Source organism: Capricornis sumatraensis, chromosome 3 (genome assembly GCF_032405125.1).
Source record: "Capricornis sumatraensis isolate serow.1 chromosome 3, serow.2, whole genome shotgun sequence".
Lineage (NCBI taxonomy): Eukaryota > Metazoa > Chordata > Mammalia > Artiodactyla > Bovidae > Capricornis > Capricornis sumatraensis.
Window position 1 is genome coordinate 76,164,154 of NC_091071.1, and position 13,313 is coordinate 76,177,466.

General features: G+C 38.3%; 1 protein-coding gene across 2 annotated transcripts in view; it reads left to right on the forward strand.

Moving 5' to 3' along the window:
- The window catches only part of GRB14 (growth factor receptor bound protein 14), a 123,268-nt gene that overhangs the window by 50,052 nt on the left and 59,903 nt on the right, over positions 1 to 13,313 (forward strand). The window contains exon 1 of one of the 2 annotated variants that reach the window (XM_068967292.1): positions 6,970 to 7,032. The exons of the other annotated variant lie outside the window; for it this stretch is intronic. Within the exon in view, the coding sequence (XP_068823393.1) occupies positions 6,970 to 7,032 (63 nt within the window). Of the gene's footprint in view, positions 1 to 6,969; positions 7,033 to 13,313 lie in introns of those variants that run through there. 2 annotated transcript variants of the gene reach the window in all.

Here is a 13,313-nt window from a genome sequence, read left to right on the forward strand (position 1 = left end):
AAAGTCATTCAGTAATTTCTCTAAAAGAAGAAACTTTCTATCAGAGTTTTAATCAGTAAGAAAGACCAGACATTTCTGATGGAAGGAAAGCGCTGTCAAGGTGGAGGAAGAAAAGTAAGATAGAGGAAGATCCAAGCAGATCCACCAAATATAAGGAATGATGCTGTGTCATATACCTAGGGAAGCAAAGGGTATTTGAGTAAGATGAACTGATAGGATTAGAAGTACTGAGTTTGTATCTAAAGATCTAGACTACTTATTGCAATTAACTGTTATAATGAAATATTTTGAGATTTTTCTGAATCCAGTGGTCTTAGGACAGCAGTTAAATTTAGTGGCAACACTGCTGACCACTGACAGGACTATGCGTGCTCAGCTACTCAGTCATGTCCAGCTCTTTGTGACCCCATGGACTGTAGCCTGTCAGGCTGCTCTGTCCACGGAATTTTCCAGACAATACTGGAATGGGTTGCCTCCTTCAGGCGATTTCCTCCTCCAGGGGATCTTTCCAATCCAGGAATCGAACCCACTGCTCTCTTGCGTCTCCTGCACTGGCAGGCAGATTCTTTACCACCAGCCACCTGGGAAGCCCAGAACTTTGTCAGTTAGCAGAAGAATATCCAAACGGTCCTGTGAAGAAGACTGTGTGCTTCTGTTCAGAATAAATCATAAGGCTAGCAATTGTTAAGACGAGAAAGGAAGCTTGTCCACCATGTCACCAGAGTGAGTCGTCATTCCACACTGACTGTGATGTAATGCCTGCTATGCACAGAGAGCACCCTGCTGGGTGTTCTGGGAGCAGCACAGGAAGGGAAATCCTACGTCCCACCCATAAGGATTATATTTTCCTTGGGCAAATAACTAAGGCCTACAAAAGGATTTATTAGTTATCAAAGCAATTATTCAGTTCAGTTCAGTTGCTCAGTCGTGTCCAACTCTTTGTGACCCCATGAATCACAGCATGGTTCTGCTTTATTGACTATGCCAAAGCCTTTGACTGTGTGGATCACAATAAACTGTGGAAAATTCTGAAAGAGATGGGAATACCAGACCACCTGACCTATCTCTTGAGAAACCTATATGCAGGTCAGGAAGCAACAGTTAGAACTGGACATGGAACAACAGACTGATTGCAAATAGGAAAAGGAGTACATCAGGCTGTATATTGTCACCTTGCTTATTTAACTTCTATGCAGAGTACATCATGAGAAATGCGGGGCTGGAAGAAACACAAGCTGGAATCAAGATTGCCGGGAGAAATATCGATAACCTCAGATATGCAGATGACACCACCCTTATGGCAGAAAGTGAAGAGGAACTAAAAAAAAAAAAAAAAAAACAATTATTAGTATGTACAGAAAAAGGCATGAGAAATGGAAAAGTTAAAGCCCTAAAAAAAAGTATAGAACAAGAAATGATATAATTAAGATGCACGGAATGACTTCTTGGAGGGACCAGTTTTGATCTGCGCCTTTGAGGGAGTTAATGAATATGGAGGGGCAGTTAGCTACCCCCCTGGGTAGCATAATGGCATGGTATTCAGGGACACGGTGAAGGTGAAGGGGGGAAACAAGTTTTGTTTTGTGTGAGACAGGAGATTGGTCGATGGGTCCCCTAAAGAAGTATTTGTAGGATTTAGTAAACAGGAAGCATTTATTACAGCATTTTCCTGCATGTATAAAGCCACTCGAGTAGACTGACCAGTAGAGTGCTGGTCAAAGGGAAGTTACACATGTCCCTGGGTGTCACTCGTGGCTTGATGGTAAAGAATCTGTCTGCCAATGCAGGAGCCTCAGGAGATGTGAGTTTCATACCCGGGTCGGGAAGATCCCCTGGAGAAGAAAATGGCAAACCACTCCACTATTCTTGCCTGGAGAATCCCGGGGACAGATGAGCCTGGAGGGCTATAGTTCATCGGGACACAAAGAGTTAGGCATGTCTTAGCTGCTAAACAGGAGAAGGCAATGGCAACCCACTCCAGTACTCTTGCTTGGAAAATCCCATGGACGGAGGAGCCTGGTAGGCTGCAGTCCATGGGGTCGCTAGGAGTCGGACATTCCTGAGCGACTTCCCTTTCACTTTTCACTTTCATGCATTGGAGAAGGAAATGGCAACCCACTCCAGTGTTCTTGCCTGGAGAATCCCAAGGACGGGGGAGCCTGGTGGGCTGCCGTCCTTGGGGTCGCACAGAGTCGGACATGACTGAAGCGACTTAGGAGCAGCAGCAGTAGCTGCTATACAACAACAACAAAGACATGTCCCTACCTTCAAGAAGCCTACATTCTCAATAATATAGAATGTTAGGAAACAGAAGCTGAAGCTTGACTAAACTAGGGTAAAGAGTCTGGAAAAGATGGATATGGCTTGAGTCTGTAAAATGGGAATAAATAATGCCTGCTTTATAGAACGTTCTCTACCTCTCAATTCTAAGCTAACTTGTGCAAAAAAAAAAAAAAGAGAGAGAGAGAGAGAGATGCTTGACTGATGCATCACCAGTGAAACTTGCAGAAGAGGTGGGACTGGTTTTGAGGCCTTGAAAGGTTTTAGAGAGGCCTTTGGGTTTTAGAGAGAGAACATTATGATATAAAGAGGTAGAATTTGAACATGCTTAAGTGAGTTCCAAGAAGCTGTCGTTGACGTTGAGTGGAAGGAGAGGCTTGAAAGGCAGGCTTGGAAGCTAGAGGGTGATCGGGGCTTATGCTGCATCCCTTCTGCCTGGATCCCACCTTGTATCCTACTTTGAACAAGTGTTTACATATTGCCATGTGTCAGCTCCTCTGCTACATAGGTATCAGGGATTATCAACTCTGAACTCCCGATAGCAAATAGCATCATATTTTATGCATACTAGAGCCCCCACCCCATGTGTATTTATTAAGTGAGATAGTAAAATGAATGCTTAGGTACATTAGAAAAAGAGTGGTATGAAGATGACATTTTATGCTAATTATACATCAAATTATGTAGTACAATGTGGGAGAGAAAATTGTGGAGTAGAATAGTAGTGTCTTGGAGAGGGCCAGATGTAGTTTTCACCTTGACTGATGGACTTAGGTACTTTGTGAATTTGGGTAAGTTTTTGCAATATGTGCTTAATTCTGAGACCATTTTTAGCCATCTGCTCTTTTGTCCTTAGTTTCTTCATCTACTGAATAGCTAGTGTCTACTTCATAGAGTGGGCTTCCATGGTGACTCAGACAGTAGAAAATCTGCCTGCAATGCAGGGGACCCGGGTTCAATCTCTGGGTCAAGAAGATCCCCTGGAAGAAGTCATGGCAACCCACTGTAGTATTCTTGCCTAGAGAATTCTATGGACAGAGGAGCCTGGCAGGCTACAGTCCATGGGGTTGCCGAGTCTGACACAGCTGAGTGACTAAGCACACACGTGCACCTTATAAAGTTGTGAGAATTCAAGGAAAACTAGCTAAATGCCTGGCTCATATTGGGTGCTCCCTTATATATTATTATCATCATAATGTGTATTATTATCTATTATTTTTTGTTAGTCTTAATTCACATTGAAACTTTGATATACATTATTTTGAGTGACAGAATTCACTCTGGTTCTAACAAAGTACTGAACAAAGAACAAAATAATATCCAGTGCTATTCTATAATATTTCATTGTATACCATACTATATTGTTTGCAACCCTGTTCTGTCAAAATTGAATTTTGGAAACCATGATCTGTGACACAGTCTAAGGAGAAGGAATCTTCGGCCCAGTCCTTTGCAGGAGCAGTTCAAGGAATATTTTGCAGCCCCTGCCTTGGACTCTTCCAGATCCTACACAGAATTGACATCCTTGACCCTCATAGCAATCCCCAAATTGTTGGCCATAGCTTTATATTCCCATTTAGCAGCAGCTGAAGAAATTAAGGCTCAGGTGACAAGGTTAGTGAGTATGCAAACCATTCATAATAGTGGTAAAAAGCATAGACGAAAGTTAAATTTTGAATCAGTGTCTACAATAATTAGGAAGTCAGATAAAGGACAGTCACTAGGAACACTTGGAAAGGATGGCTGAAAAGTGGACTCCTCCTATGTTATTAAGTGCAGTGTCTCATTAGTCTTTTCAGCCTCTTGACTGTGAAAAATATATGTGAATTTTTTTTTTTGAAAGATCTGTTTGGAAACAAAGAGTCACAAAATGCCACATTTCACCCCACATGGTTTTCCCTGAAAATTTGTAAACTTTAATTTTCAAGAGTTCCAAAGAGATGACCTATTGTACTTCAGCAGTTTGTTGTCTCTTGAATGTTTTTTAAGAGCAGGCGTGCGGCGATTCATGGAGTTGCAAAGAGTCGGACACGACTGAGTGACTGAACTGAACCGAACTGGTGTTGTACTGCAATGAATATAGAGCCCGGATGATGTTTTGACTTGAAGGATTCATTTTAGTGTTTGAAAAGTTTGTGTGATGTAAAACAGCATCTCTGACTCTCCGTTCACCAAGACTTCAAAACTTGCAGTCAGCTTTGAGAAGCTCCCTCTGTGTCTCCATCAGTTATCAAGTTCTGTATATTCTTGTCTCCTAAACACTTTTCAGAGCAAATGTCATTTCCTCCTTGAAGCCTGTCATGATGGTGCACTCCTGGTACTTGGCATTTAATCACAGTGAGGGTCCATTACTGAATGTAATTATTTTTTTTGGCTCACCTCCTTTTAAAAATTTTAAAATATTTTTTTAAATCATGTTTTTGTTTTTTAAATTATGAAAATATGATGACACATTTATAGAGACTTGGAAAATACAGAACAAAGTTACCTATGTGATTTTTCATTTAAAAAATGAGTGTCTATTCCACTACAAAGCAGTTGACCATACCTTACTTATCAGGGTGCGCCTATCACCTAACTCACTGCCTAGCACATAGTAGGCACTTTGCCTCAAGATTTAGTGGAATGAATTACTTCGATTATGGTCGAAATGTTTTTGAGACCAGAGATAACGCTTCTTTGTAATATTCAAAGACTCAGTTGAGAAAAGAAGAAAGAAAAACTACAGATAGTAATCTCGAAACTATGTAGTTACAGTGGGCTTTGTTATTGTGTGCCTGCCGAAAAAGTGACTCAAGGTTAAACCCAAAGCTTCCTTCACAAATGGTGACTTTCCTCTCAATATCAGTAGAATTTTTGTTGGTAGTTTTATTTTAAAAGACCACGATATTGATGAACCTATTTGAAGGGAAGAAAAGGAGGCCCAGATGTAGGGAATAGACTTGTACACACAGTGGGAGAGGGAGTGAGTGGGACAAACGGAGAGAGCAGCATCAACGTGTATGCACTGTTGGGCGTCAGATGGATAGATGGTGAGAAGTTGCTGTGTAGCACAGAGAGCCCAGTCTGGCTCTTGCTGATGATCTGGAGGGTTGGGTTTTGGGGAGGGGAGGGAGTCTTAGCAGGGAGGGGATATATGTATAATTATGGCCGATTTGCGTTTGTTGTATGGCAGATACCAACTCAAACTTGTAAATTTTTTTTTTAATTAAAGAGAAAAAAAAAGAGACCACGATAAACCTAATAGGATAGGAATCAAATGCATGCCCCCAAATTAGATGACTGTGACTTTTTTATTAAGTGAATTCCCCCTACCCCTAACTACCATTGTGAGCCATCTGTGTAGGATTTGAAATTCAAAGTAGGGAACCCTAGAGTTTGTAGTGTCTTTTTCTTTTGAGTAGTATGAGATCACCATGCATATAAAACACACCCATGTGAACCCTGCCCGTAGCAGCTAGACAATGAAATGGAAAGTTTGTGCCTGAGTTGCTGAGAATCTTCCATTTTGCCTTGTTTCTACAACAACCACTTTGTGATCAAGTGATGAGGAGTGCCCCTCATGCTAAGCACAGTGCATCATACCCTGTGTCCTGACTGAAGGGCATTGAGTAGGTGCTTGTTGAGGAGTTAGTCCAGAAAAGGTTTTATAATTATAAAAACTAGATTAGTTTTAATATTGTAATACTTTTTTGGTCATTTTTGAGTGTTTCTCTTACTCTTCATTTAGACTTTATTGAAAAATTTCTCATTAACCAGAAATGGGCCATTCTCCAACCCTCAAAAATACTGAAATACAATTTTTAGTTATTATAAGACAAAAGTCAAAATGCTTGTTAAAATTTTGAGAAAGCCTTGAGCATGATTATTGTTTAAATGCTTTGAATTAAGTGAAATATGCTTAGTTACACAGATCTGTGCTTTTAAAAAACATTAGCATTTCCAATTGATATGTTGTAGCTTAATGCCCCGTTTATATTTAACATTATTATTTAGGTTGATTCTTAAGGCTGTATTTAACAGGAATATTTAAGTGTGTAACTTCAAGGGTAGCTGAAAGGTTCATAACAAAAAAAATTTAGCTGCTTAGAAGATGAAATGCCTAAGTATATATTAAAGTCCTTTTATTATAACTTGTAAATGAACAATTTTGGACCGACTCTAACTTCAGCATTATTTTTTTTTGTGCCTCATATAACATGTTTCAATCGACCCATTTATCACTTTTATGAGCAGCATAAGTAAATTTAGTGCATCTGCATATTTATACACTTTAAATAGACCAATGTAAACAGTTTCTTATCTGCCATATGTTGAAATGTTTTAGTAAAGACATAACTGCCTAGTCAACAAAGAATGGCATTGAATTGCACTGTTTTGGAAAAAAAAGTTAAGTGAACTAGATGGCTGTTAATCTGGTTCTTTAAATATCATAAACAAAAGTATCAGAATGTGTTTCCAAGGACAAAGGCGGAGTTTTCTGGGCTTTGATTGGTCGCTGCCTTGTCCTGTCCCACAGCCATCCTTAATTGGCTTTGGGTAGATTGGAATCACATAAGCAGAGTGACATTTATTACTTTCCTAGTTGTTTCTTTGCACTGAGCCCGAGATTCCCAAGGAGAAACTATAAAAGATTTCTTTCATTTCGTCCATGATCTACGGGAGGGGATCCCTCTGAGAAGAACAGGCATGAGTTTGAGTGCAAGAAGAGTCACTCTGCCTGCAATAACGCCCATAGTTCTCCAGAAAAGGGTATGTGACTTTTGCTTTTTTCTTTTCTTCTTCTTGCATTTTTTTTTTTCTTCCTGTAACTGTGTTTATTAGTGTGTTGGTCACTTTCGTTACCTATCCTGAGAGGGGCTAGAATTCATTGAGGCTGTAGGTGATTAAAGGACAGATTATTGAAATTAGACTAAGGGGGGAAAAAAAAGCAGGGCCAGCACATCTCTGTTGTAAAAAAGCTCCATGTGAAAGCAGTTTGGTCTCAATTTCAGGGCATTGTGATTTAGAGACTGTATTGAAGCTTTTTCTTTCTTTTTTTCCCCTTCTACTGTAACTTCAGGCCTCTTTGCTTTTAGTTCAATAGGCAATCTGCTAGCTATTATGTTTTCTATTTGTTTACTAAGGAGCAGTTTCTTTGTTTCACTATAATTCATAATATATCCATCTTCATTGTTGAATAGACTGTGTAATTGTTTTACTATTTAAACATATGGCACCAGTTTATTAGCCTCCAGTTTTCTACCCATTTCTATTGAGTTTCTGCTTTCTTGCTTAAGAAAAACTTTCCATTGAATTACCCTGTGAAAAGGCTTTCTGTTAATTATTAATGCAATCAATCCTTTGTGTGAAAATATTTTGTCTATTAGTTTTTTTGTAAAGTTTATTCCTATGTCTCACTTGCTGCATTGTACTTCATAAGGTAATAAACACACCACGTAATGTAGCATTTAAGTAAAGCTGAATATACTGAACTTCTCTTGTAAATGCACCAAATAGGAAGCATGTATTGAAATCCTTAAAGAATCAAATCTGTTATATAAAAAAAGAAAGCACCAAAACACGTTTTGGCACTGTAATTTTTGAATGATTTTGGTGACTCTAGAAACTGTAATGTTATTTCCATACCTAACTTTTAATGGTTAACTATCAGTGTATTTCATTAAGTCAGATGTCATGGTTTAATTTATTTGAAAATGACAAATCTTACAATTAGAGTTTTGTTTTTTTTTTTAAGAAGTGTCTCTTTTTATTGTTCTTAATTTATTTTCTTATCCAATTGACTACTTATTCACCAGGGACATTTTACTTGGCAGTGAAATAGTATATGATAATTTTGCCAACATTGTTCTTATCTTTCTTGATGTCTTTCTCTCATCTTGAGCAAATTTAATTAAAAATATTTTGCTTTAAGCTGGAAGCTTTATTTTGATTTAGACATAGTAGTATATTAATAATTACTATATAGATTTCCTGAGTCACTGGGGATGTGAAAAGATATGATAGCATATATCATATCTATGTCCTTATGTTTGGGTTCTTCTTTATCCAGTTAATTTTTCAGTTTGGATTAACCAAGAAACTTTCATCATGTGGCATTTTTTGCATGACCTGTTGGTGTGGTGGAAAGCATGCCACGTGGATTCTCCGTTTCCTAGCTGTATGACCTTGGGCAAGTCACTTAAACTTGGCCTCATTACCTCCTCACCTACAATATAATTGTTGAGAGATTTTCATCAAGTGCTCTCTTCAGTCTTATTCGTGTCTATAATTTTGTGAATCAAGTATTTGGATTTTTATAACTATAATAAAATATTTAAACCATTTCTTATTTTCTTAGTGTATAAAATATTAGAAAAAGATGCTGTCATCTTCAAGTATTTGGAGCAGTTAGTCTAGGGGAAATTGGTGTGAGTAAATAACATCCAGCTCTGATTGGTAAGTAGCAAAACAAGATTACTGTGATTATAATTAATATTAAGTCTGAGCTGCCATTAGATATATCATTGTGATTTCTCTTGGTCTTTTATAATAAGCCTCTAGTCAGGTTTCTATTATAATAATTACATAAGTCAAAATTCCCTTTGCCCAAGTCCATGTTATTCCTTTCCTGTGAGTGCACATATTAGATGTTCATATAATTTAGCACATCATTTGCTGAAAATACATAATACTATTTCTTTCACCCAACATTTTAATCCCCAGAGGACCTATTGTTTGTAAGATTGTTCTGAAAATCTTAGTGTTAATCTTATTTTAGGAACTGGGTGTTTTTCTGACTAAAAAATATCCATCTGTTCTGGTCACACCATGCCTTTTATTCCCTAAAATAGGAAATTACTCTGTACTTGTAATTAACTTGTCATTTTCTATATGCACCATAATTTAAGATGATACAAATTAATACAAACATTTCTCAAAGTATTTTGGGGCAGCTCTTCCTTTTCCAAAGAATGTAGGTGTTTTTTCCACAGGTTTGGCATAGAATTTGCTCAACCTGAATGAGTGGTGCTTGCAAAATAATTTGCCAACTGGAATCCTAATCATTTCAAAGGCTGAGGACATTTCTGGAAATGCCTAACAGTGCTAAGGAGTAAGTTTCTTATCAGCAAGTGCATACGGTTTAACTGGGTATACGACCTCCTGAGATGGATTGAGAACTTGAACTTTAACATGGCTCATAATATGGTATGGGTCTTTTTTGTAGCAGATCAAATGTATTTTGATCTTTGAGGAATAGGGTATTTGTGTGGACTCTCTATGAAGTAAATTGGCAAGAACATTTTATTTTCTCTAATTCTTTTAGGATCTGATTTCCTTGATTCTAGTTAGTAGTTAATCAAGGTTCCATTGAAGAAAGTTTCATCATCTCTCTCAGAAATGATCACATCCTCATCAAATGTGCTGAGTGAGTTCTTTACCTCATAGCATTTTTCTCAGATCACTACTAGGTTATGCCTTTTTTGTTCAGATGAGAAGACTGAGTCTCTTGGGTGTTGAGTGACTTATTAGGCAAGGTCACTCAGAAGGTCAGTGGCAAAGCTAGAAATAGAATCTAGGTCTTGTGACTTCCAGTGTGCTTCTCTTATTAGATATGTGTTACCTTCTGAATTAATATGTTAATGAAATTGCCTTATGATGTGTTTAACTGCCATTCAGCTTCTAGTCTGAAATTAGCTCAGACAAATCCTTTCATCTTCCTCTGCACCTCCACCAACTCCCATATGTTCTAGTGTAGGAAACATTTTATTCAGAAAGCAATTGTGAGCAATAAAATGAGTGTGTGTGTGTGCACATGTGTGTGTGTGTGTGTGTATGAAAGAAATAGTCAGGGGAGAGGAGAATGGAGAGAATGAGAGAGAGAGAGAGATGGAAAAGCAATTGTACCCAGTGCTCTAATTGGGTTCATTACATCAATAAACTATTTTAAGGTCCCAGAGAGTTAACAAAAGACTGAAGCATTATAAGGCTTACACTAAGTGCAATATAAAATTCACATTCTTTTTATAGAAAGACTTCAAGGTCAGAAGGCCAGATGTCCATATTTTGATTCTGTGGGTAGAAAGGGTTCTACCTCTATCGGATGAAAATTATTTTGCAAACTATGTTTCCAAGCATTTCTACATTCTTAATTCATACTACAATTACAAGAGACTTTCAAAGGCACACAAAATTCTAACATGTCTTCCAAAATCTCAGAGAAATAAGAGATACTTTTTAGAATATATTTTTCATAAGATTCAAATCATTTTGAAAATCCAAAATTCATGAGTATAATATGGAGCAAGGCCATTTACTAAATGATCCAGTTCCCTGATTATACAAGAGAATAGTTGGTTGTATTCATTTCTCTCCTCATACAATTAGAATTATTGCTCTGAATTTCTTTTTTTTTTTATTGCTCTGAATTTCTAAAAACAATTTTGTAAAGAACGAAGGAATATAGATCTTCATGTCACTATTTTGCCCAGAAACTTGTAAATACGTATGAAGTCAGTCCAGGCATATGTAAAACTCACTGTGCTTCAGGACCTGGATCCACAGGCGTCTCCCCAGCTTCGAATGAAACTTCCACTCCTGCGTGTGGTTTTCCTCCTTGTGCTCCAAGCAGGGTGTGCTGTTTGTCCCTCTCTACTTCTGCACCCTGACATGTGCTCCGTGGCCTACAGACAACTCCACGATCCTGTTTGTTTTCCCAAAGGCTATTGGCTGTGTCCCAGCTCAGGCTGTAATCCCATCCTGAAGCCTTCTAAGACTCATCCTCATCACATCTGTCTTGATGATGTCTTGGCTCAGGTGTCACTAGCTATACCTTTATTACTCATTCCTCAATTCAGTAATGCCTACTCGGTGACATCAGTTTCATTACTACCTTTTATGATATTGAAGTCTTATTATCTTATCCTTAGGTATCTTGAACTTTCTGACTTTTCATATTTGACTTTCAGTTTTCTTTGTGGACCTCACATATCTTTTATATATCTTGCTCTATTTGGTTTTCAAAATTTGGTGCAGTTTGTTTTATAACTAGATTTTACGCTTTTAAGGAAAAGACTTTATATAAAGTGCTTTGTCAGTTGCAGGCTGAATTTAATTTCATGTAACCGGAAAACTCAAATGACAGTGTATTAAACAGGGGAGAGATTTATTTTTTTTCTCTTTACAAGAAGAATTGGTCCAAAGCTAACTTAGCCGTCCTGCAGTGTCCTCAGGCAACCAAGCACCTTGCTTTCTATTGTACCATCCTTAGTGTGGGTGCCTTTTCCTTTTATGGAAAGACAATTGCAAATCGCTAGTCATCCGGCTCACATTCCTAGCATACAAAATGGGAGGAACCAAGGGCATACAGGCTACTTCTGTCAGTTATTAATGGGCCACCAGGGAATAACCAGGAGCCTCTGCTCACCACTTACTGGCCAGGATCGTGTCATGTGGTCTGGATCCAAGGGAAGCCTGGCAATGTAGGCCTTGAACTCCACACGCTGCCCTTCTCATCAGAATCAGGAGATACGGAGGATGGTTCTTTGTGGGCAACTAGCTGTCAAGTGCCTCCTACATATAAGGCATGCAGAAAATGTTTATCCCTTAGATTTTGATTATTGTCATGCCAGCTATAAGATATTGTTATGCTTTTTGAACAAATGTATTTTATTGCTTCATTGGAGACAGTAAAAGTCTAGTAAGTAGGGAAAGAGCAGATTTCCTGAGAAGGGGAGGCTACCTGAGATCACAGATGGTATCTTGACTTTAGGTGGCTGTCTTGCTTGAAAGGGGGTCTTGAAGTGGTAGTGAGTACTGTGTTTTGCTTATTTGCCTGGAGTTCTCATTCCAGGTAAACCTTAATCTTTCTTCTGTCTTTTTAATCTTTATACAGGGTAACAGAGTTGCATATTCACCCAGGAAGGGTACCACATAGATGAATGGATTTTGTGTTTTTTTACAGAATGTTTCTTTTCCCTAAAAGTGCGCTTTTAGGAAGTGTGATAGAGTGGAGATTCTATTTCAGAGTCAGGAAACCCTGAGTTTGAACTCAGCTCTGTCACTGATCAGTGCTGTGACTTGAGGTGTCTTCTTTTTAAACCTTTCTAACAGTCAGTTTCTCTGTCTTGGGAATGATGGTGCTTCCTCACAGAGCAGTTGTGAGGATTAAATAGGATAAATATTTAGAAGTACTTGACATGTAGTAGAAGCTCAACAAATGTGAATTTCTTCCCCCCCCCCCCCCATCTGGCATGTTTTACTAGTTTCATAAACAGTTTAAAATCTGCCTATTAAAAATGGTGGTGGTGGGGGGGGGCTCTATCCTGTTAAATAGGTATCCAAAAATTTTCTTGTAACAAATGAGTCAACCAAAAAGTAGTTGTCCTTGATACTGTGCAGCCAGGGAACAAAAGACAATATGTCTCTCAAATTCTTGTTCCCTCTGCTCACTTTCTGAAATGAAGACTCTAATTTAAATTTAAAAAATTAATCCAACTATTATATGCTGATGAATATTTTCTTAAAAATCTGGGAATATAGCTTTAAATATAATAAGATAGGTATTTAGATAACTTCCCCTTTCACTCTCCGAGGGATTATCCATCAGGGACTTCTGGGTTATATATAACATTTGAAAGAGGTACAGTTGTACCTAGTGTTAAGACATTGCCTCAGTAGACAGAGGGGACATTACTGGACTGTGAGCTATATGCTGATAGGGGCTGTATCAGTTTTGATCATCACTAGACTCAATTGCCCAGCACAGGAATGTGCAAAGCTGAGATATAATTCCTATTCATTGAATAAACGCATAAAAAAAAAAGTAAATTGGGCTTTTTTGATACTGACCTGTTATTGGCATTTCGTTCTTTGTATTTGTCTTTCTGTAGCACTCCTTTCCTTTTCCCTGTGTTCCATACCTTGTGGTGAGAAGCCGTGCACTCAGGGCCCGTTTTAGCTGGTCCACCCTGGTTTTTCATGAGCTCTGTTTCACCCCAACCCCACCCCCCAGCTTGTTGCCCTGGGCAGTTTTGAGCACTCCCTACCATCCA